The following is a 21,048-nucleotide window of genomic DNA, read 5'->3' as shown; positions in this document are numbered from 1 at the left end:
GGGAGCAGACAGGAGCACCATCTGGGGAGGCTGCCTGTGTCCTGCCTCTGCAGGGGGTGCAGGGGCTACCACTTCCTTATGTGAACGCCCAGAATCTCTCCCAAATAGGTCCCTTTCTGTATCTTTCATTTGATTTACATGGGCAGTGAGCAGGACTGGAAGAAATATCCCTACTCCACCCCCTTATTTCTCTAGTACTTCAGTCTGCACATAGGAACCATTCAGGGAAGGAGATATCAATTTAGCTATGACCAGCATTTTATAACACGAGCTAGAACAGGACGTGTCACTGCGTTGGATTGGACGCAGTAGGGTTGCTAAGCGCCACTTCATGAAAGTGAGCTAGGAGACTGGATAGGTGTGCAGATGGATTGTGGTGTCTGTGGTGCTGTGGGTTGTGCGCAGTGAAGTTTGAAGGCCACTGGTTAGCTGACTGGGAGCTGGCACTCGCTGGGCAAGGTGGATTTGCACCTTGGGTCTGTCCTGGGTCCTGGAGCCCAGCCTCCAGATCCAGATAAAAATGTACCCAGAAGAAAGGTGCTTGTAATATACCCTTCTTTGAAAGAGACATCTTTGTGTCAATCAGGCCATTGCGTGGGAAGGCCCTGCTGAGGAGCCGGGCATGTCACTCGTGGCTGGCAGGGAGGGATCAGCGTGGCTGGGGTATGTTCTACTTCTTATCCTAGGCCCCCACTCTTGACTGTGTCTCAGGGCAGGTGACATGCTCTCTCTGGGCCTCAGTTTACTCATATCCAAGGACCACGTGGTTTCTAAGGTCTCGCTGTCATAGTCTGTTCCAGGGTGGCATTAGGAGAATCTGGATCCTCTTGGAGACCCCAAAGGAAAGCCAGTGTTGGCCACCCGCCCTCTCTCCAAGTCCCCTGAAGCTGTCTAACTGGCTCGAGGGGAATCGCACAGGTGTGTCTGTAGCTCCCAGCAGGGGCCTGGGTGTGCCCCTTCCCTGGCAGCGCAAGGGTCCGCGGTGACAGAGGAGCTGGAGCCTGAGCCTGGTCTCCATGGACAGCATTTATTAGGCGCCATTCTCAGTGTGAAGACGGATAGGCAGGAGAGCTGAGGGGGGCCTGGCAGCCACAGCCTGGGGAGTTCAGGGCTGCCCGGGTGGGGGTGTGGGCGTGGGGGCGTGTCACCCACACATATTGCATATTCTGTGGCAGTGTGCCCAGGCATAAGGCATTGGGGAAGCAGAAAGGCTGCCTGCAGTGTGTGTGGGGTGAGATGGGGAAGTGACATCGACTGTCCAGCTCCCTAGGAAAGACCCCGCCGGAGAGCGGCGGGCGGCCATGCCCCGCCCAGGGCCATCCTGCCTCCTTCCCACCATCTCTCTGCAACTTTGGTTGTGGCTCCCTCGGGTCTGACAGGACTTGACCCCTCGAGGGCGGGGTCACACACAGGACAGAGGCAGCCAGCACTGCCCCCCACCCCCAACATAAACACAGAGGACACCCCTCCAGGCCCTGGGTCCCACTCTCCCTGGCACATGGGCACCCAGCTCCTCCACACTGAGGCAGGACTCCCAGGCCAGACTCTTTCTGCTCGGGGTCCCCAGGGCAAGAGGACATGGCTGGGGTGGGGCCCGGGGCTAAACACTGGGTGGGCCCCTCCCTCCAGCTTCCCTGAATACCATGGCTGGCCTTGCCCAGCAGAGTTGACGAGCTGACCCTGAAACAGCACGGGGACGTGACGGGTCCCTCGCCAGCCCCTCAATGCGGCCTGTTGTTATGCCAGCTCCAGCTGCGGAGGAGGCAGAGGGCATCGCCTCTGAGTGCTGCACTCCGCTTGGGCTTCTGGGTCGCAGAGGGGCAAGCAGAGGGCACACAGGTTCCACCCTGCTGCTGGAGGGGCGCTCCTGGCTGCAGCCACCACGGCGGCCGGCGGGGTCAGGGACGCTGTCCCAATAGGATATGCTTGCTGGCCCGCTCCGCCTGGTTCCCCAAATCCTAAAATCCCAGACCGGGGCTTCTGGTTCTGGCCTAAGCCCCAGCTTCCCACGGATGCTGCTGGTGCGCTGGGCAGGAGCTCTGCCTCTGAGGGCGGGCTGAGTGGGGAGGAAAGGGCACTTGGGCTAGGACGAGCAGGCGGCCTCTGGCTCCCCTTGGCCTTCTCCACATCTGCATCTCCTTCACCTGCGTCCTTATCTATAAAACGAGATAAGAACACCCACCCTGGTGACCTATTTGGAGTGTTATGAGACTTGAATAAGTAGGCAGGACAGGGTTGGGGGAGGCTAAAAATCACTCCTCGAATTTCAGAGTTGGTGATGAGCGGCCAGGGAAGGCAAGTCGGATATTTTCTGTTCCAGATTCTGAGGGCACCGTGTAGAGGGCCCGAGTGCCCCCCACCCATGTCCCCAGGAGAAAGCACTAGAGGCCAGGCGGCTGTCACCTCCCAGTGCCACTGCCCACCTCCTCCATGCCCTCTCCCATTCCCGCCGCCTGCCTGTCCTTTCTTTCTGTCCTGCCCTCTAGGGACTAGCTAGACACTGCTGGGCTTTCCGCTTTCTCCGAAACTGCAAAGCCATGCATAACAACTAGGAGGTGGAGGGAGATGGGGAGACACGCTGGGGACAGGGAGGGGGGTGGGGCTGGGCGGGGGTGACCTGGACGAAGACACCCTGGCTTGTGCAGCCAGGGGACGGAGACCTGGCAGGACAGAGGTATAAATAGAGATGCAAGTTTCCAGAACAGGAAGTCCCCTCGAGGCAGGGGGGCCTGGGTACCAGCAGGAGCTCTGAGGACCCGGGAGCTGCTTAGATTTCCGAAGGGACAGGAGGCTCCCGGCTTCTGCCTTCCCTCTGCGACCCCCAAGTTTCACATTTCTCGGAATTTGCAGGGCTCGGATGGGGGCTCCAGGGGTCCTCAGAGCCCGGCCTCCTGCCAGCTGGTGAGAGCAGGCACAGTCGGAGATTGGGGGGCTGGGACAGAGTCCGGGGGCCGGGGGAGGGGGGCCCACAGGGCCAAAGGCGGCTGGGTGGGCTTTCCCCGCGGACCCCCGCTGCTCCTCTCCGGGCAGGAGCCCCCGCCCCGCTCGCTCGCTCGCTCGCTCGCTCGCTGCTCGCAGGCGCTGCAGCCCCCCACCCCGCGGGGGTTCACACCGAGCTCCTGCGCTTCATGAGGCCGCGGAAGGTGGACAGGCTGTGCAGGCCCGTGGACACCGAGCTGATGGCCGAGCGCTGCGCCCCGCTGCACAGGCAGCGGTGCGAGGGCGTGTCGCTGTAGCGGCCGCCCCCTCCCGGCGACGAGTGGCTCTGCTCCACGCACGTGTCGGACGTGGAGAGGTCCCGCGGGATGATCATGGGGATGGAGCACTGCAGCTTCTCGCGGCTCTTGTACCAGAGGCACGAGCACATGGACTGGAAGTGCAGCACCTCGGAGTAGACGTGGCGGAAGCCGCTGCCGCCCGGGCCCGGCGCCGCGGCCGTGGACGAGGCGGTGTCGGTGGTGTGCGCGCTGTCGCCGGCGCCCAGGCCGCCCAGGCCGCCCGCCTGCCCGTTGTGCGTGAGCAGCGCGCGGTGCTCGGCGTCGCGCTTCTCGTCCTCGGCGTTCATGGTCATGAAGCGCAGCACCACGAGGTTGAGGAAGGCGCCGATGACCGTGAGCCCCGTGAGGATGTAGACGAAGCTGAAGGCCACGTACTGCGGCTGCGTCTGCAGCGCCTGGTCCTTCTGCAGCGCCACGTAGTCGCCGAAGCCGATGGTGGTGAGCGTGATGAAGCAGTAGTAGTAGGCCTGGAAGAAGGTCCATTGCTCGTAGTAGGAGAAGGCGGCGGCGCCGATGCACAGCGTGCTCACGCACGAGACCAAGCCGATGAGCACCATGTTGGCCATGGACACGTCGGCGCGCCGCATGCCCAGCCCCCTCTTGGCGCGGCGCAGCAGGTACCTCACGAAGGTGTTGATGCGCTCGCCCAGGCTCTGGAACATGACGAGCGTGAGCGGGATGCCCAGCAGCGCGTAGAACATGCAGAACACCTTGCCGCCGTCCGTGCTGGGCGCTGCGTGGCCGTACCCTGCGGAGAGAAGTCACACGGTGTGGGGCTGCCCTTCGGGAGACCCCCCCCCCTCCCCGCTGCTGCGGGGTCCTGGCCCTTCGACACACCCGGGGGCATCGTGTTCCCCAAGCACTGCCGTAGCCCCTGGTCGGTACTGGGAGGGCTCAGCGGCTTTGCCGGTGTTGGGAAGCTGAGCACCAGGATTTGAACTCAGAACTGCTTGGCTTAAAAAACTGGACTTTTTGCCCCGCGTGGTGGCGCATGCTTGTAATCACAGCATTGGGGAGGCTGAGACAGGAGGATCCAGGTTCATGACGGCCTCAGCCCTTGGCGACTCAGTGAGACCCTGTTTCAAAATAAAGAATAAGAAATAGGGCTGGGGATGTAGCTCGAAGGTAGAATGCCCCTGGGTTCCCCCCCAAAAAAAAAGAACTGGACTTTTTTTTTTTTAATTAGGGATTGAACCCAGGGCCGTTCTACCGATGAGTTACAACCCTAACCCTTTTATTTATTTTTATCTTGAGGCAGGGTCTCACTAAGTGGCCCATGCTGGCCTCCAATTTGTGATCCTTCTGCCTTAGCCTCCAGAGTAGCTGGCGTTATGGGTGCGGGTCAGCCCACCCGCAGATGCCTAGTGAGGGAGCTGATTGGTGCTGCTGGGAATTTTGTCCAGAGGCAGCCAGGCTGTGTAAATAGCACAGTCAGCTGAGACCTGGGTTCAGGCTTGGTGTCTGTGGCTCTGGGCACGCTCCCTGCCCTCCCAGCCTGTTTCTTTGACGGTGAAGGGCAGTGTTTGGATTGAGTGGGTTCTGACATCCTGTGATTCACTGTGGAGGGAGGGGAACGGAGGCACGGGGACTCTGTGATGACCTCCCTGCTGCTGGCCACAGCTTATGGGGGAGGGGAGTGTGCTGGGCTACTGGGCAGCTGGCCCAGCAGTGGCAGAGAAGGAAAGAACAGAATGACTGCCTGGGCTCTCCAGGATAGATGAACCAGAGCTCCAGCGGCGCTACCAGCCTCCAGTCTGGGACTGGGATCCTCCTTTGGACTTGTCTCCAAAATAGGGTTGGCGCCCACGGGGCTGTAACATCCGCCCTTCCAGGTGTGCTACTCCGTCACCAGCCATGCAGTCTCTGTACCTGACTTCCCAGTCCTCGCGGAGCCACGGCTGGCCAGAGACAAAGCTTCCCTCCGAGCCCACCATCAATTGGCCTTAAGTCCAGAATTGTGCTACCTGGAGGGAAAATGACCCGGGATGGGAACTCCGAAGCCTGGGCACAAGTTCTGGTCCTTTTGCTGATGGCTGAGTACTTGGGCACTCAGTACTTGGGCACTCCTTGGGCACTCCTTGGGCAAATTACTTCCTTTTTCTGAACATGTTTCTTCATTGGTAAAATGAGATCTACTGGTCTGGCCCTGTTTCTTTCACCAGATTATTAAGATATTTATTTCTTTTACGAATAGAATTGTGATAATACAATAATGCTGGCAGCCTTTCCAGTTTTGCCTTTGTTTCTAAGCCTTATGAAGAAGTCTTAACCAGATGCTTCTTCCACGGAGTCTTCCTGGATCCCTCCCAGCCGAACATGATCTCTGCCTTATTTGCGCAGCCCTCAGAACGTCCGGTTTGGAGCTCTGGGGACCCCAATGACATACATCGAAACACTAGCTGGGGCGGATTCTGGGGACTTTTATGTGCTCTAACTTCCCCGTGTGTTCCCAGCCGTTTTCATCTGGGTCCAAAACACACTCAATGACTAAATTTCAGAGCAGAGTATTGTGTACTTTGTCTGATCTGAGTTCAAATCCTGACTGCCATGAACTACCTGTGTGTGTGTGTGTGTGTGTGTGTGTGTGTGTGTGTGTGTGTGTAACTTCTCTGAGCCTTAGTTTCTATATCTGTAAAATGGAGCTGAGGCATCTGCCTCACAGAGCTTTGGGGAGGAATAAATAGATAATGTATATAAAGTGCTTAGCCTAGAGCCCGGCACATATCAATGCTTGATAACAGATCACTGATTAATAATGAACAGAGGGCCAAATTATGCTCACATTTCCAAGAAAGCGCTGGGTTTGGGGGCACTTGAGATCTAAGAGAGCTGGTGTCTCTGCCAGCCTAGGGCCATTAGCGTCTTAAAGCCCAGCAAGGTCTGGGGACCGCTGCTTGGGCATGTGAGCTGGGGGGGCCGCCCCTCGAATGGGCTCCGTCAGCACTGCTGCAGCGTACAGCCAGGGGCCTGGACAGCTCAGCTGTTGAGCCTCCATGGCTGGCCTGTCCCTGCCCCAGCAGGGTGAGAACAGATTGTGCCCGCCAGCTCTGCAGCAGCAGCCAGACCGCCACTCACCTCAACAGCTGGGCAGGTCCGAGCTGAGCCAGAGCTGCTGCATATACGGTCTCTCAGGCCAGCACCTCCCAGTGTGTGGGGAAGTGCGCAGCACCGGGGACAGGGCTCCACAGGACTCGTGGACTTGTGCACCCTCGGGCAAATCCCTTCCCTCGCTGGGCTCACCTGCCATGTCTACACTGGTAAGGGTTGAACTAAAGCTATTAATCTCTGCCCTGGCTGCCTGCCAAAGCTGCCCTCGGGAGTAAAGAAGAGACTGGGTGCAAAAGTACTTGGGGACCTGTGGAGTGCGCAGCAGAACTGGTGGCAATGGGGACAGAGCCCGAGAGCCAATCCAGGACCTGGGCTACCTCTGTGGGGTCAGGAAGCCACAGCCCACTGCCAGGGCACAGGATGCCCCCTCTCTCATCCCACCATCCCCACCTTCTTGGCCTGCAGTTGTTCATAAGGTGACTTCTCCAGACTCACCACCTCTCAGGAAAACTGAGTGCCCACCTGCCTGGCAGCCCATCCGTCCGTCCATCCATCCATCCATCCATCCATCCATCCATCCATCCATCCATCCAAAGCCCTCCCCGATCTGAGTCCAGCTCAGCTTCCCCACCCTATTCTTGCTGCGCCCCTTAGCATACACTGAATCTTGGCTCCCCTTCCGAGAGGTGCCTGCCACCTTCGCCCACCGCACTTTCCCATCTCCAGCCTCTCCTGCCTGATGCCAGCGCCCTCAGGGCTCAGCTTCAGCCACAAGTGACAACTCCCTCCCCCTCCTGCTGAACTTAGTGACTCATCCAGGCCTGACCAAAGGCTCTTACCAGGACAGAGCCTCCTGCCCTCCTTGATGTGCCTGGCCTGGGTGTCCGAGGACCGCAGCTCACCCTGGCTTCCCACCACAGGTCAGGACGTGATCATAAGAAGCGCGCACTTCTCACATTTTTAACCTAGCCCGCAAAAACTCACGAGGTCACTATTGTGACCGCCACCACGTTGCCCTGGGGATGAAGAGTCTGGAGAGGCCTCATGAATTGGCCAAGGCGCCTCAGCCTTTGTTCCTGTGCATCAAAGTCACATGCTAGCCGGGGTGGGGGTAACCTGGAAGGGAAATTGAGGGCTGGAGAGACCAGCATTCCACCCAGACAGAGCCTTGGCCTCAGGCGCTGGCCTGAGCCGGATGCGGTATGTGTGAGTGCTGCCCAGGGGGACAGACACATCTCCAGGCGTGGGGTGCAGGGTGAGCATCCCCGCCCCTCGCCTGTCCTACTGTCACTGGGTCAAAGGGCGAGGAGCTGGAGGACCTGCTGACGTGGGTGCTCAGCTTGGAGGACTGCCAGCCAGGGTGGAGCACTCCCAGGGGGCCCCGGGCTTCTGGGAAGTAATCTGGAGTTTGGCAAGCCCTGTTGCCCGCCAGCAGCAGGCCTGCCGCCGCCCTGGCCCTGCCCCCACCCCCGCCAGGCTTGGCAGTGCGAGGGAGAGGGCAGAAGATGCTCCCCTCTCCTCCTCATACAGTCCTGCGAGTCTCGGGTGAGGGCTCCGTCCATCATTCTGTTGCGCTGACACAGTAGGAGGCTGCTGCTCACAGGGATTGATCCTCTGGGGGCCCTCCCCACAGTCCCCAGAACTCATGCCCTGGCCATGAGATGCTAGCTGCTGCCTCTCGGGGTGTCCACCAGGGCTGCCCCACCTCCTCCTCGCCCTTTCTTCCTTCCCTGAATCCAACAGAGATTCTCAGAGCCACGTTCTCAGAGCCAGACAGGCCTTTGTGATCTTTCGGCCCAGTCCTTATAATCATACAGATGAGGAAATAGAGCTCCAGGGAGGGAACATGAGATGCTCAAGGCCTCACAGCTGGCCAATGGCAGAACTGATGTTCCATCCGCTGCTTCCTGGTGCGTGTGTGACCAGACCATCTGTGCCTGTTCATTCAACCAGGGCCGGCAGCTCTTGCTTAGGAGCAACTTAGCTAAGAGATGGTTCTGGCACCTGGCTGGAAAAATCGAAATCACCTGAGGAAGCCAGGTGGGTGGACATAAAAGTTAATTATATGGCTAGACATTAATTGTTAGTATAAATATTTGAGGGTAGCAAGAAACCCAGAGATGGGACAGAACCTCCACCCTCCAGTTCTTTTCTTTCCTTCCTGGCATCACCAAGGAACTCCGACACAGGCAGGAGCCCTGTGTTCTAGGACAGGCGGGCCCCGAGGGGTTGGGTCTGGCCCTTCCTCTTGCTGGTCTTTCTCTTCCTCTTAAAAGCTCAGCAAGCCACTCCGAGCCTTGGCAGTGGCCTGGGCTGGCCCAGGCTCTGCTGCTCCCCCACAGTCGGCCTCATATGTCTGCCTGCTTGCCTGACCTTCTACCTCTGGCCTCTCTGGCCTCAAGCCCAGGTCGCTGACCGTAGCCTCAGTTGGAGGACAGTACATGGGGCTGGGAGGCGGGAGGCTGGGGACTGAGCTGGCCTTGGCCAGTCCCTACGCCTCTGCTGGCTTGGGTGATCCTCACCTCGGTGGCCCGGGTGGACAGGGCCAGTGAGGAGCGTCCCACATCCTTTCATTGATGAATACCTTGTATACTTTCTCTGCTCGGCCACCCATTCATCACTGAGATCTTGAAATATCTCATTTATGAAGCCTGATGCATTGATGAGAGCAGGTGCAGAACAGATCATTGTTAAAGCCATATTTAATTTATTTCCCCATCAAAATTAATTAAGAACACATCTGCCAATCAGCATTTCTGATTGGCATGCAAATATTGGTTCTAAGGGAGTGAATTAAGTGGTGGTTGTTACATGTTAGAAATACTGAAAATAAGAAAGGGATCTCTGCAGTTTAGTGGGGTAGATGAGAGCACGGGACCTGGAGTCAAATGGATTTCAACCATGGCAAAGCTACTGAGTCCTTTGTACCTTCGTTTCTTCACTGGTAGAATGGGGATAATGGTGTGTATACCTCGCAGAGTTGCTGTGGGGATTTGATGAGTTAGCAGACTTAAAATGCTTAGGCCATTAGGATCAATAAATGCTAATCATTAATATGAACATTCTGGGGAACCTAAGATTGGGTGGTCTTTAAGGCTCCTTTCAGGCGGGGTGTGGCGGTGCACGCTTGTGATCCCCGCGCTCGGGAGGCTGAGACAGGAGAATGGCACAGGTTCGAAGCCAGACTCAGCTACTTAGTGAGGCTCTCAGCAACTTAGTGAGACCCTGTTTCCGAATAAAATATAAAATAGGTCTGGGTGTATAGCCTGGAGGTAGAAAAGCCCCTGGGTTCCACCCCTAGTATCCCCCCACCACACACACAAAGCTCCTTTCAGTACCAACATCCTACCATCAGACTTTCCCAAGGTGACTCCTGGAATACCAGCTCCATGGTAACAGCTATTGGATGAGAAAAAGGCTCTTGGTTGAAATGAATTGAGGAAATGCTAGATAGGCAGGATCTGTTGTTATTTGGTTCCAGGGCAGGCTCTCTCTCAGAGCTATACCTGTGTTAATGAGCAGAGCCAGTCAAAGCTGGGAGAACATTCTAAGCTTCCCACTTCTTTTTTTGACCACGGAGCATTTTTTCACAGTTCATATTGCTGGACACCTGTTCCTTGGATTACAGTTTGGGAAACACTCTTCTGTCACATCAAGAACCTCTAAGGTCCTTCTTCCTGATTTCCAACTTTGAGATTCTCTGATTCTCCTGTCTTTGGGTAGATTAGAAACACACAACCCTTGGCCAAGCTGGGCTGTACCCTGTGACCTACCTCTCTGCAGACCTACTTATCTAGTGTAAATACGGCCCCAGCCGAGCTAATGTTTGTCCTGAGGGAAGATGGATGAGATGACCCGTGGCCTGAGACACCCAAAGGCTTCAAACTCTAGGCTGGTGCTAAAGATGCAGGGAGGGCTTGGCCTCGGGATGAGGACTCCAGGAACAGGCAGCTCTGGGTGAGCTTCAAGGCACTGGGGACCCCAGAGAAGGCCAGGCTGGTCCACGTGGGGTAGAGGGCACCAGGCCTGAGCTGAGGGCACCTGGGTAAGGCCCTAGGGGACTCTGCCTCTCCAAGGACTCTGGAGATGGCAGCAGTGTGCAGACAGGAAATAGGGCCAGAGGCTTCTGGACCCCAATTGTGTTAAAGGAGAAGAGATAGAAGGAAGCCTGGCAGCCGGGGCCTCCTAGAGGAGGAGGAGAGCTCCATGCTCCCTTCCCTCCTGGGAGGTCTGCTTTCAGATACCACCTTTCTCAGGAACCTGCTGGAACCTTCCTCCCAGCGCTGGAGGGCCCCTCCTGCCTTTCTCTTGTCTCTCTTTTGTGCACGCATGCCCACAGAGGAGGCCTGTGTGGCGCGGAGCCCCGGGAGGGTGGACGAGGCCCCCAGGCCCCTCAGCAGCCTGCACTGGGCCTGGTGGGGATGGCTGCTCCACCGTGCTGCTTGGCCAGGAGCCCAACGTCCTGAAGGGCTCTGCAGTCTAGGATGTCCATGAGGGAAACCTTCCCTCAGACACCCAGAGGGGCAGGGGAGGCGGCCTCGGTGACTCATAGCTCCTGCCCTTGCTGTGATCCCCTGTCCCCTCCAAAATGGGGTCAGTTTCAAGGATCCAAAGGATTCTTCCTGCCTCTGGCCTGGGAAACCACCAGGGCCTCTTGGGGCCAGGGTGGGGACAGGGACCAGCAGCAGAACTGGGTCTGGAGTTTGTTGCCCTCCAGGCTGGAGCTCAGGGGAGGATAGCTCTGGAGCATGGCACCCCTCCCCTCGCTCCTCCCTGCCCCCTCCCAAGGCCTCTCTTCCCGTCTTTTCTCTTAACTCTGCCCCCCACTCCCAAGCCGAAGGTCTGTCCCTGCCCCCTTCTTCCTCCCCAAGTTCTTCTTTCTTTCTACTTAGCTGTCTCCCCATCCACAGGTGCCCCTATTACTGATGGGGCTGGGGGGCTCTGGTGTAGGACAGCCCAAACACCCCCAAGCCCCACCTTCCCCGGGCCCACATGAAATGGGGGGGCCGAGAGGGAGGGTACTGGTGTCATGGAAAATCCCTGCGGCGGCCAAGGTCAGTGTTTGCAGACACAGCCTGGCCTGGAGCCAGGCCTGCCTCAGGGCCAGCTCCCTTGGGCCTGTCCCAGAGGCCGACTTTGTGCAGGGGCCTTAGAGGCACCCAAGGGGTGTTCTGATGCCTGGGGCGGGGGCCTCAGGAGTGATCAGGGCTGGAATGTGGGAGACTGTAATTCAACCTGCCCATTTTAGAGATGGGCAAACCAAGACCAAGAGAGGAGCAGGGACAGCCCCAGGTCACAGCAAGTCAGTGACCAAGGAGTAGTGAAGGCCGGGTTAAACATGTTCACTAAATCAAGCTTGAAGTTGGCTCCAAACACTCGGTCTGGGAGAGAATCAGATGGAACCTCTCATCCAAAGCAGAGGTTATCAGCACACACATTATTAAAGTGCGTGGCAAAATTGGTTAGGAGGGACTGAGACAGTCAGAGGGAGGGCTGGAGGTGGAGGATTCTGATGGGGTGTCAGGGGCGTTTCGTGGAGGAGGTGGGTCCTGCCCCAAGCTCTGAAGGGTGGACGAGAGGTGCAGGGTTCTGACAGGGAGCTGCTGCAGTAGGAACACACCGTGTGCTAGGGGCAGAGGGAACAGACCTGGTGGCATTTCACGAACAGGGGTGCATGTGGAAGGGAAATGGAGCTTGATAATACTCTCAGCTTCCTGATGTACAGCGAGAGCCTTAGAAACGTGTCTACCAGGGAACGCTGCGGTGCCAGTTCTAGGAATCTCTGCTAGGAAAATAACCAGAGATAGGAATGAAGATTTATGAACCAGGATGTTTATAGCAGCATTTTCATTGTGAAAAATTGTAAACAATCTAAATGTTCACCAATAGGGCTTGGTTAAACATATTAAGGTATATTTATGGGGCAGAATATTGTGCAGCCATTAAAGTGCTTTTCTCCAGGAGCTTCTTAATTACACAGCAAACCACCATGTCATGTTAAAACTGGTAGGTGCAACACTTTCTGTATGGTGGGATCCCACACTAAATACATAAATATTAAAAAAAAAATGTATGTACACGCACATACACACCCACAGAGAAAGAAGTGGGGAGGAAATACACTAAGAAGCTCATGGAGTTTATCCCTGAATAATGAACTCGTGATTAATTTTAATCTCCTTTTCATATATTCTATATGTTCTGAAAAAAAGGCCTATTATTTTTATAAAGAGAAAATACGAATAGTATAAACCAGACAGTAACAGAAATCCTCCTGGTGTTCTTGGAGCAGGAAGTTCAGTTGAAAAGTCAAGGTTGTTGAGGCAGGCGAGGGCTAAAATTTGAGAAGGCTCTAAAGTTAGGGCTGGAAATAATGACTCTTAACCGAAAGGCAGCGGGGAGGCAGCCATTGGCAGCTCCTGAGTAGGGGAGGGACATGCCCAAAGAGGTGGCGAGATGAATTTCCTGGCATCCCTGGGCAGGGGCTGGGGGTAGAGTGGAGATCTGGGCTGGGAGGTTCCTTGGGGGACCCCGGCATGGTCCAGGGGTCTAGTGCTCAGGCCTGAGCTGGGGGAAATAGAGAATTCCAGAGTTCAATAGGGCCAGGATAACGTGGACTTGGCGCTTTCTGCAGAGGCTGGCAGTGCCGCTCCCTCCAATGCCCCTGCCCCCACCCTGCACCATTTCTTTGAGGGATGCATCTAACTGGGGCACCTGGCTGCCGGAGTCACACAGTTAGGCTCCCTAGCATTTCCCAGTGAGCCCATGGAGGGGCAGAGGCATGTTGGCATCTCCCTGTCAGGCCCCTTGTGAGAAATGAGCTGCTTCCAGCTGGAAGCCCTGCTGGGTTTGGGGCCACAGAGGCCAGCCCCTGTGTGGGCCCAGAGCCCAGGTGCCTGGGATCTCACCCTGTGGGCCATGTTAGCGGTCTTGGGCTGGGTCCAGAGAGGTGAGGGTGCACAGGGGTTGAAGAGTACCCAACTAGGAGTTGAGGGGCCTGGCACCCTTTCTAGTTCAGCCTCTGCTTTGCTATAGGACAGAGGTCAGCAAACTATTTTAAATAAAGAGTCAAATAGTAAATTTTCAGGCTTCCCAGACACTAAGGTAGTGTCTTGCAACCATTCCACTCTGCCACTGAATCAAGGAAGCAGCCCTAGGACACTGTGTAAACAAATGGGCATGGCTGTGTTCCAATAAAACTGTATTAACAAAAATGGACAAATGGGCTAGATTCAGCCCATAGGCCCTGGTCTGCCAAGCCCACTGCAGGGCCTTTGTTAAGGCAGGTCAGCTCTCTGACAGTTTTCTCACCCATCAAATAGGACAAGAGATTAGAAGTTCCCTAAGGTGTCTTCTCTGGAAAGTTATATTTTATTGTGTCTATTTTTTTATGGGGCTGGGAATTGACCCCAGGGGCATTCTACCTCCAAGCTACACCTACAGCTCTCTTTTATATTTGGAAACAGTGTCTCACTAAGTTGCTGAGGTTGGCTTTGAACCTGCGATCCTCCTGTCTCAGCCTCCCAGTACTGAGATTACAGGCGTGCGCTACCACGCTTGGCTTATATTTTAACATCTAATAAATTGCTAGTACCGCTTGTCCTGTGTACCATGCACAGGCCCTGAGGAGAGGGCTGAGTTTTGAGCAGGGTCAGGAGCTCAAACCTACCTGTAGAATTGGGACCCATGGCTCTTGGGAGGGCTCATTTCCACATTCTGGACACTCATGCTCTTTTTCCTGCCTGACAGGTGTCTACTTCTCCATCAAAGCTCATCTCAAAGGTCAGCCTTCTGCAAAGCCTTCCCTCATCTCACCCACCCAATCAACTCAGCGCTCCTGGGGCCCTGTGTTCTTTCTGATCATTCAAGCATTCATCCATTCATCCGGCAGATGTTTTCAACTCCTTAATATGTCCTGTGCTCTAACTTCTGAACTAGTCACCGTTCCTTGCATTTCTAAGTTCTGTGCAGGGCTTCACCACTTGAAAAGTAATTTCTATACGTATTCTCTTGTTTGAATTTGCACTGCAGTCCTATAGAGGAGATGTGACTGTTATCCTCTTTTACAGACATGGAAACTGAGGCTCAGGGAGACGCGGTCCATCTCAGGCCATAAATGCTAGAACCAAACTTGAAGTGGAAAGGACTCGGCACTGGGATGGAAGTCAGAAGCGCAGAGGTGGGCTCCAGCTGTACCACTGGTCACCAGCGATGGAGCCTGGAGACCCTTCCGCACGCTAGGATCCCAGGCCTTCAGAGGGTCTTCAATATGCCCTCCACAAACAGTGGAGAGGGCAATAGATCAGAGGAGGGGGCAGACAGGGGCCACTGGGACTGTAGGATGCCCACGCAATACACTGGGCCTCTGGGAGCACATGAGACCACAGTCCAGTCGATCACTGGTCACATGCTATGGAGAGGGTCAGGAGACTTGGGCTGGGCTGGTCAACACAGCTCTGAGTAGTGACATTCCCCCAGCTGAGGGGCAACCAGAGCCCCCAATCCCAGCCCCTGCCCCATCTCCACACAGCCTCCTTGTGCTGGCTGCGGGCCAAGGCAGGCCAAGGCAGTTTGGTGGTCTTGTTGGTTCCTAGGTTTTCACGATTGCCTGCTGAGCCTTGAGGGTCCTGTAGCATCCCCTCCTTCTGGCCCTCAAGCCTGTCCCCTGGGGCCTTGGGTTTCTGCTTCATGGGCTGCCGATGCTTCTTGGTTTGGTCTCATTTTGGTTTCTTGGGCCTCAGAAGCTCCTGAGGGTGGAGATGGTGTCTGAACTTCTCAGCAGCTCAGTACCTGGCCCACAGTAGCAGTAATGGTGGTGGTGCTGATGATAGCCACAATACTAATAAGGCTGAAGCTCACGTCTACTGAGCATTTGCCAGGCACTGTACTAAGTGCTACATATATACAGTACAGTGAGAGATATACATTATATTTCATCTTTGCAGAAAATTTTAAGTATCCTCTCCACTTTAAGATGAAGCTTCCCTAACTCACTCAAGCCCAAACGACTAGTGAGTGGCTGAGCTGAGTCAGGGGCCATGAACTGGCTGTCATCTTGCACGGTTTTCCCCATGTTAGAATATACACTGGTTCCTGGGAGACAGGTGACCTGGGTTCCCAGGGAAGAGGACCGGGCAGAGGGGTGGGTGACACGGACAAGGCCACACAGGTGCGTGGCAGGGCCAGGCCTTCCTAGGCCATGCAACACTCCTTTTCTTTCTCATCTCAGTGGCTTCCTGGGCCTCGGGGCTACGGTCAGGGATCGGGGTCTTTCACCCATCTGAGCAGGATCTGCAAGCGTCGTGCCTCCTAAGGCTGTCCTGGGGAAGCGGAGGGCAGGCGGCAGGGACTCCCCATGGCTACCACCCCTGCTGATTCCCCACCCGCAGTGGGGCTGGGTCCCTGTGGAGGGCCCTCCACTGGCCTGAGTCAGCAGGTGGAGGCTGCCACAGGCTCTGACGGAGAGGACTGTGGCACCCAGGGAGGCTGAGCCGAAAGCCGGGCCCTTGGAGGCTGTGGCGCTTGGTTGCTCTTCGAGTATATCAGCTGGGAATCAGCAAGACAAAACATGGCTCCGTTCCCTCTTAGCTTGTCTTAGCTAATTAATTGAGCCAGCCTTTCTTAAGCACCTACTACTTTATGCCAGGCACTAAGCTAAGTACTGAGGGAGGGTGCAGAGACAGGACGGCCGGGAGCAGAGAGCAGCCAGAGGGCAGGTGGGAAGAGACCAGAAGTGAAGATTTGCCCAGGATGGACTGCATCTATGGGGTGTGGGCACCAGGTGAAGGTGGGACCAGAAACCAGCACCAGAGTCAGCAGGAGCAGGGTCAGTAGGAGCAGCAAACTTTCCAGACTCCCAGGGTTGGGAGTGTGGCATTTTCTGCTTCTAACAGTCTCTGGAGATGGCCCTGGACACTTGGGAGCATTATTCAAGGTCAGTGTGAACCCCTGCTTAACCCTGGATGTCACTACAAGTTGAATCAAGGTCAGTGTTGTAGGCTATATTCTCTTTTCTGCTTCCTTCCTTGTTTTTTGGTTGGTTTGTTTTGCCATTAAAAAAAAATAAACTTGCTGGGCGCAGCGGCATGTGCCTGTAATCTTAGTCCTTGGGAGGCTAAGAGACAGGAGGACTGCAGATTTGAGGTCAGCCTCAGCTACTCAGCTAGGCTCTCAGCAACTTAGTGAGACCATGTTTCAAAATTTTAAAAAATAAAAATAAAAATAGGGCTGAGGGTATAGCTCAGAGGTGGAATACCTCTGGGTTCAATCCTCATTAACCCCTTCTCCAAAAAGCTTAATTTTAACCAGGTATGGTGGCATATGCCTGTAATCCCAGTACAAGGGAAGCTGAGACAGGAGGATCACAGGGTCAAGACAAGCCTTAGCAACTCAGCAAAATGCTCAGCAACCCAGCCAGACTCCGTATCAAAACAAAAAATAAAAATAGGGCTGGGGGTGTAACTCAGAGGTAGAACGCCCCTGGGTTCAATCCCTAGAACCACAAAAACAAAAACAAAAAAGACTTAATTTTAGATCAGTTTTAGGTTTGCAGAATTATCTCGAAGTCCTCCCTGCCCGTTTTGAAGCAGCACCAGCTCTGCTTGTGTGGTGTGGGCTGCGCGTGGCCCTCCCTCCCGCCATTGCCTCCTCCTGACGAGCCCAGCCCCCACTCTGGGCCCCTGGGCGTCCTCTCCCGCCAGCTGCCCACACGGCATCCATCTCTGCGCACACTTGGCCTCTCCCAGCGGCGCTGGCGGCATCTCGCCCCTCCTGGTGCTCACACGCCTCCGGGAGCAGAGCACCGCTCCTTTTAGTCTAATCCTCCTGTGCCGCGCTGGGGCGGGAGGCCAGTAGCACGTGAGGTATGGACACTGGGCCAGGCCTTGGAGAAGTGTCCCTGGGGGCTTCCGTCCCTGGCTGTCCTCTGTGTGGCTGAGTCTGGGGCCGCAAGTGGCCCCAGGCAGAAGATGGAGTGTGATAAGGAAGGGAAGCAGGGCCGGGAGCCATGGCTTCCTGCGCTCAGTGCCTCTGCTAATGGCGACAACAAAACCAGGCACGCGGGCGCCCACGTCACCCTCTCTCCTTGTCGTCACGACTCTCCGGGTGGGCCTGCCTAGCTCCGTTTTGCTGAGGAAATGAAGGCTTAGAGAAGTAAAATACTACTGGCCCGAGCTCATCAGGTAAAGACTGACCAAACTAGGATTCAGCCTAGGTCTTTTGTCCTGCATGTCAGGACATGTCTAGGTGTCTAGCCACCCAGGAGGTCCACAGGACTGTCTAGCTTGTCCTTAGAGTGTGGACGGTATACCACCAGCCCCGTACAGCAGGACCGGGTGCCCTGCACACAGAGAATGGATGAGGCCGTCCTGGCCAAAGACCTCTGCTGAGCCTAGTCCCTGCTCTCTGCCAGCTAGTGGTCACACAGGTTGGGTGGCCAGTCCCCTCCGTCCGGGGAGCACCCTCTGGAGCACCTCTTTGGAGACCCCTGGGAGACTTCTGAGCCAGACAGCAGGATGCGAGGGAGAGAAGCTGGAGGGCCAGGACCCCGGGGAGACCATCTATGGGTGACATGGTGGGGTGCCTGCCCCTCCCTCTGTCTTTGGGATGGCCCTTCCTGCGATGATCCATCAACGGTTGTATCTTGTCATCCCGGCCCAGGCCAAGGGGGATTGGACCATGAGGACCCAGGTTGCCGGCAGGGTTGAACCATGCAGGGTCTCTCTTCTTGGAACTGGGCCGGAGGGCTGAGGGGCTGGGTCAGCTTTGTGCTGCAGGGCGACCAAGAGCTGGGACCTCGCCGGGACCAGGATGAGCCAAAGCCACAAGGGAGTGAGACTTGCGGGAGAAGAGAAGCCAGAGAATGACCGAGTGAAGCAGAGACAGGAGGAACGGGCCAGACAGATGGGGAAGAGAGGCCTGGGCTTCTGGCCGTCGGCCTTTGACACTGGCTGAGTGGTGCTGTTTCCTTTCATAAGTCCCCTTACTTGTTCTAGTCCAAAGGGGCACGGTGCCCTGGCTAAGCCCCAGGCACTCCAGATGGAGAGCCCAGCCCCATGCACCGTGCCCCAGGGAGCCCTGCTTGGTGAGCGAGGAAACCCCTATGGGCACAGCATCTCTGGTGGTCAGGAGCTGTCCTGTTGTCCCCTCACAATAGCCCCCTACAGCCCACTGGGCAGGGGTGGTGCCCACTCGACAGATGGGGACATGAGTGAGTCCTGGCAGGGCTGGCATCTTGCCCGCAGCTGCAGGTCCAGAGCTAAGCCCAGGCCTTCTGCCTCTCCTACCACACACACTGCCTCTCTTACTAGGTAACTGGGTGACTCTGGGGTAAGAAATGTAGTGTGTACAGCGCCTGGCACGTGGAGCATCTCGAGAGGGAGGACCTGTTATTAATATATCTGTATTTTTTTTGTCAGCATAGTTCTGGGGCTGCCACTCACCACTCAAAAATCTCCCTTAATTCCCCATCTGTATCCCAACCCATCCCTACCTGGCCTGCTCCTTCCAGATTCCCCCAGTACTCAGCCTCCCTGCCCCCACCAGCCTAGCCTCTGAGCGCCTGCTCATGGGGTTACCCAGAGTTCCCTCCTGCATCCCCCTTGCTCTCCGAGGCCAGCCCTGGGGCTGCCTCCTCTGCTACACCTTCCCCTAGCCAGGGGGAGGGCACCTTCTTCCCTTGCCACTCTCTGCCAGGAACGGGGTTGTATGTGGAGGTAGATCCCTCTCCCACTGGCCCACCTTGCCCAGCGCCCACAGTGGAACCCCAGCGGGCATGTGAAGCAGATCTTGAGGGGTGGCTCTGGTGGATGGGGAGTCCAGCTCCATCACCTGCTCCCCATTCTCCTTCCTGGTCATGGCGAGTGGCCCAGACAGCTCTGGCCTGGCAGGGAGTTGGGGAGCAGATGCCAGGAGATGTGAAGGGAGGCTTTTCTTAGGCTCAGCACCCTCCCCGGGGCTCAGGAGCTCAGATGGTGTAGGCTGGCATCGTGCCCAGGAGGAGAGGGACTCCAGGCAACTGGGACTTCAGGCTGGAGGCAGCTGCCGGGACCTTCTCTCCTCTGAGCTGCCTGCAGAGGTGGGGTCCCACCTCCAGCACTCACACGTGCATCGCTGCGAGGGTGCGTGCCCACACACACCAACACTCTGCCTGCCCCCACTGTGGTTTCTTGGCTCAATTCAGTCCACCATCCAGGGCAGAGTGCAAGAACCGGCTGGGCTGCATGGTGTGCACAGCCCCAGGGGAGCAGAAAATCAGGGACTGCCCCTCACAGGACCTGGCCTCGGGGGCCCCCTCTTCCCTCCAGTTCCGGGCCGATGGCTCTGGGGCCCCTCTCCAGTGAGTCTCCTCTAGCCCAAGGGAAGAGAGACTTCCAGAGGTTAAGATTCCACCTCTCTCCATGGAAGCACACTCCCTTCGACCCTGTAATAATTTAGAAAAGCTCTGTATGACGAACAAAATGGCCAGGGCTTTGGCATTCCTTCTCAGCCATCCATGGGGACACTGCCCTTCGCACACTGGGCAGAAGGCAGCTTCCCACCCCCTTTCCAGTGACCTCTGCCATGGCCACCTGCCTTCCCAGTTCTCTGCACTGCTGTTCACACCCCAGACTCAGACGAGATGTGCCCGGCCCAGCTCTGATAGGAGATTACCGCCCTGGCTCCCGTGGCCTATAGAGGTGGCCTGTTTATGCACTGGTGTCCTGAACTTGCTTTTTATGGTGGCAAGAGCTCCAAGAAGCTTCCCTGGGACCCAGCCCTCTGCAGCTGCTGCCTCCAGTACCGTCTGCCTCCCTCCCTCCCCCCAGCCCCAATGTGGAATCCGGGCAGGCTAGCTTTCTCTGCACTTGACTTTATTCAAATGATTAAATGCCTCTGTCACCGTCCCTCCTCCCCAATTCAAAACAATACTCGCTAACATTTATATAGCGCTTACTACGTGCCAGGCGCTGCTCTGAGTGAGCTGATAGATGTACCTCGTTTAATCCTCAAGCAACCCTATTCAGTAGGGACTATTATTATCCCCATTTAAAGATGTAGGAACTGAGCCACAGAGGGGTCAAGTACTCACTCAAGGTCACATGGCTAGTACATAGCAGAGCTGGGCTCTGGCTTGCACTGTCTCCAAATGCATTCGAGTTCAGCCAGTGGGGAGCGGGGAAGGCAAGTCTCTGGGCAGGCGGGTGAGGAATGGGAGCAGAGGGCTCTCACTGGAGGGGTCCAGTGGGGGCAGCCTGTCTACGTGGGAGTTGATCTCCTTTACGCTTCTGCGCTGTTTTCTTTTGCGGCTCTGTCTTGAGTGTTTTGATAACGAGCTAGCGAGGCAAGTGTCACTATCGCTCATCCCTCTGAGAAGTGAGGAGGCCGGTCTCCTACTCTGGTCAAGGTCGTGCAACGCCTGACCTGGGGGCTTCCCAGGGTCTCCTGTTGCCTCAGGCCAGAGTCTGGCTTTCAGTGGAGAGGGAACCTTTCTGAGCCATCCAGTGAAGGGTTGGTCAATTCCCGCCCTCAGTGGGGGACCCTGGAGGCGGGGGTCCCATCTCACCCTGCTCCATTCCTGGCCCAAATTGGCACAGGCACCTGGGAAGGGCAGCCGGCCAGCCACGTGCCAGTGTTACTTTAAAAATAAACCATGGAAGAACAAGGCATAAAAATAACCCTGGGGATGTGTGAGGAGCTAATTACTACTGCAGCCCCCTGTCAGGGCTGTGGGGAGTGCAGCCGG

General features: G+C 56.3%; 1 protein-coding gene across 1 annotated transcript in view; it reads right to left on the bottom strand.

Moving 5' to 3' along the window:
- Nucleotides 1-3,106: 3,106 nt before the first annotated feature.
- Nucleotides 3,107-21,048, bottom strand: part of KCNK3 (potassium two pore domain channel subfamily K member 3) — a gene marked incomplete at both ends in the record, with an annotated part of 34,682 nt that continues 16,740 nt past the window's right edge. Inside the window, one exon of the mRNA XM_080711106.1 lies at nucleotides 3,107-4,026. Coding sequence (XP_080567232.1) covers nucleotides 3,107-4,026 — 920 coding nt within the window. The remainder of the gene's footprint in view (nucleotides 4,027-21,048) is intronic.

Source organism: Muscardinus avellanarius (genome assembly GCF_963383645.1).
Source record: "Muscardinus avellanarius genome assembly, chromosome: 15".
Lineage (NCBI taxonomy): Eukaryota > Metazoa > Chordata > Mammalia > Rodentia > Gliridae > Muscardinus > Muscardinus avellanarius.
Note: the sequence above shows the minus strand (reverse complement) of the source record. Positions and strands in the feature narration are given on the sequence as shown.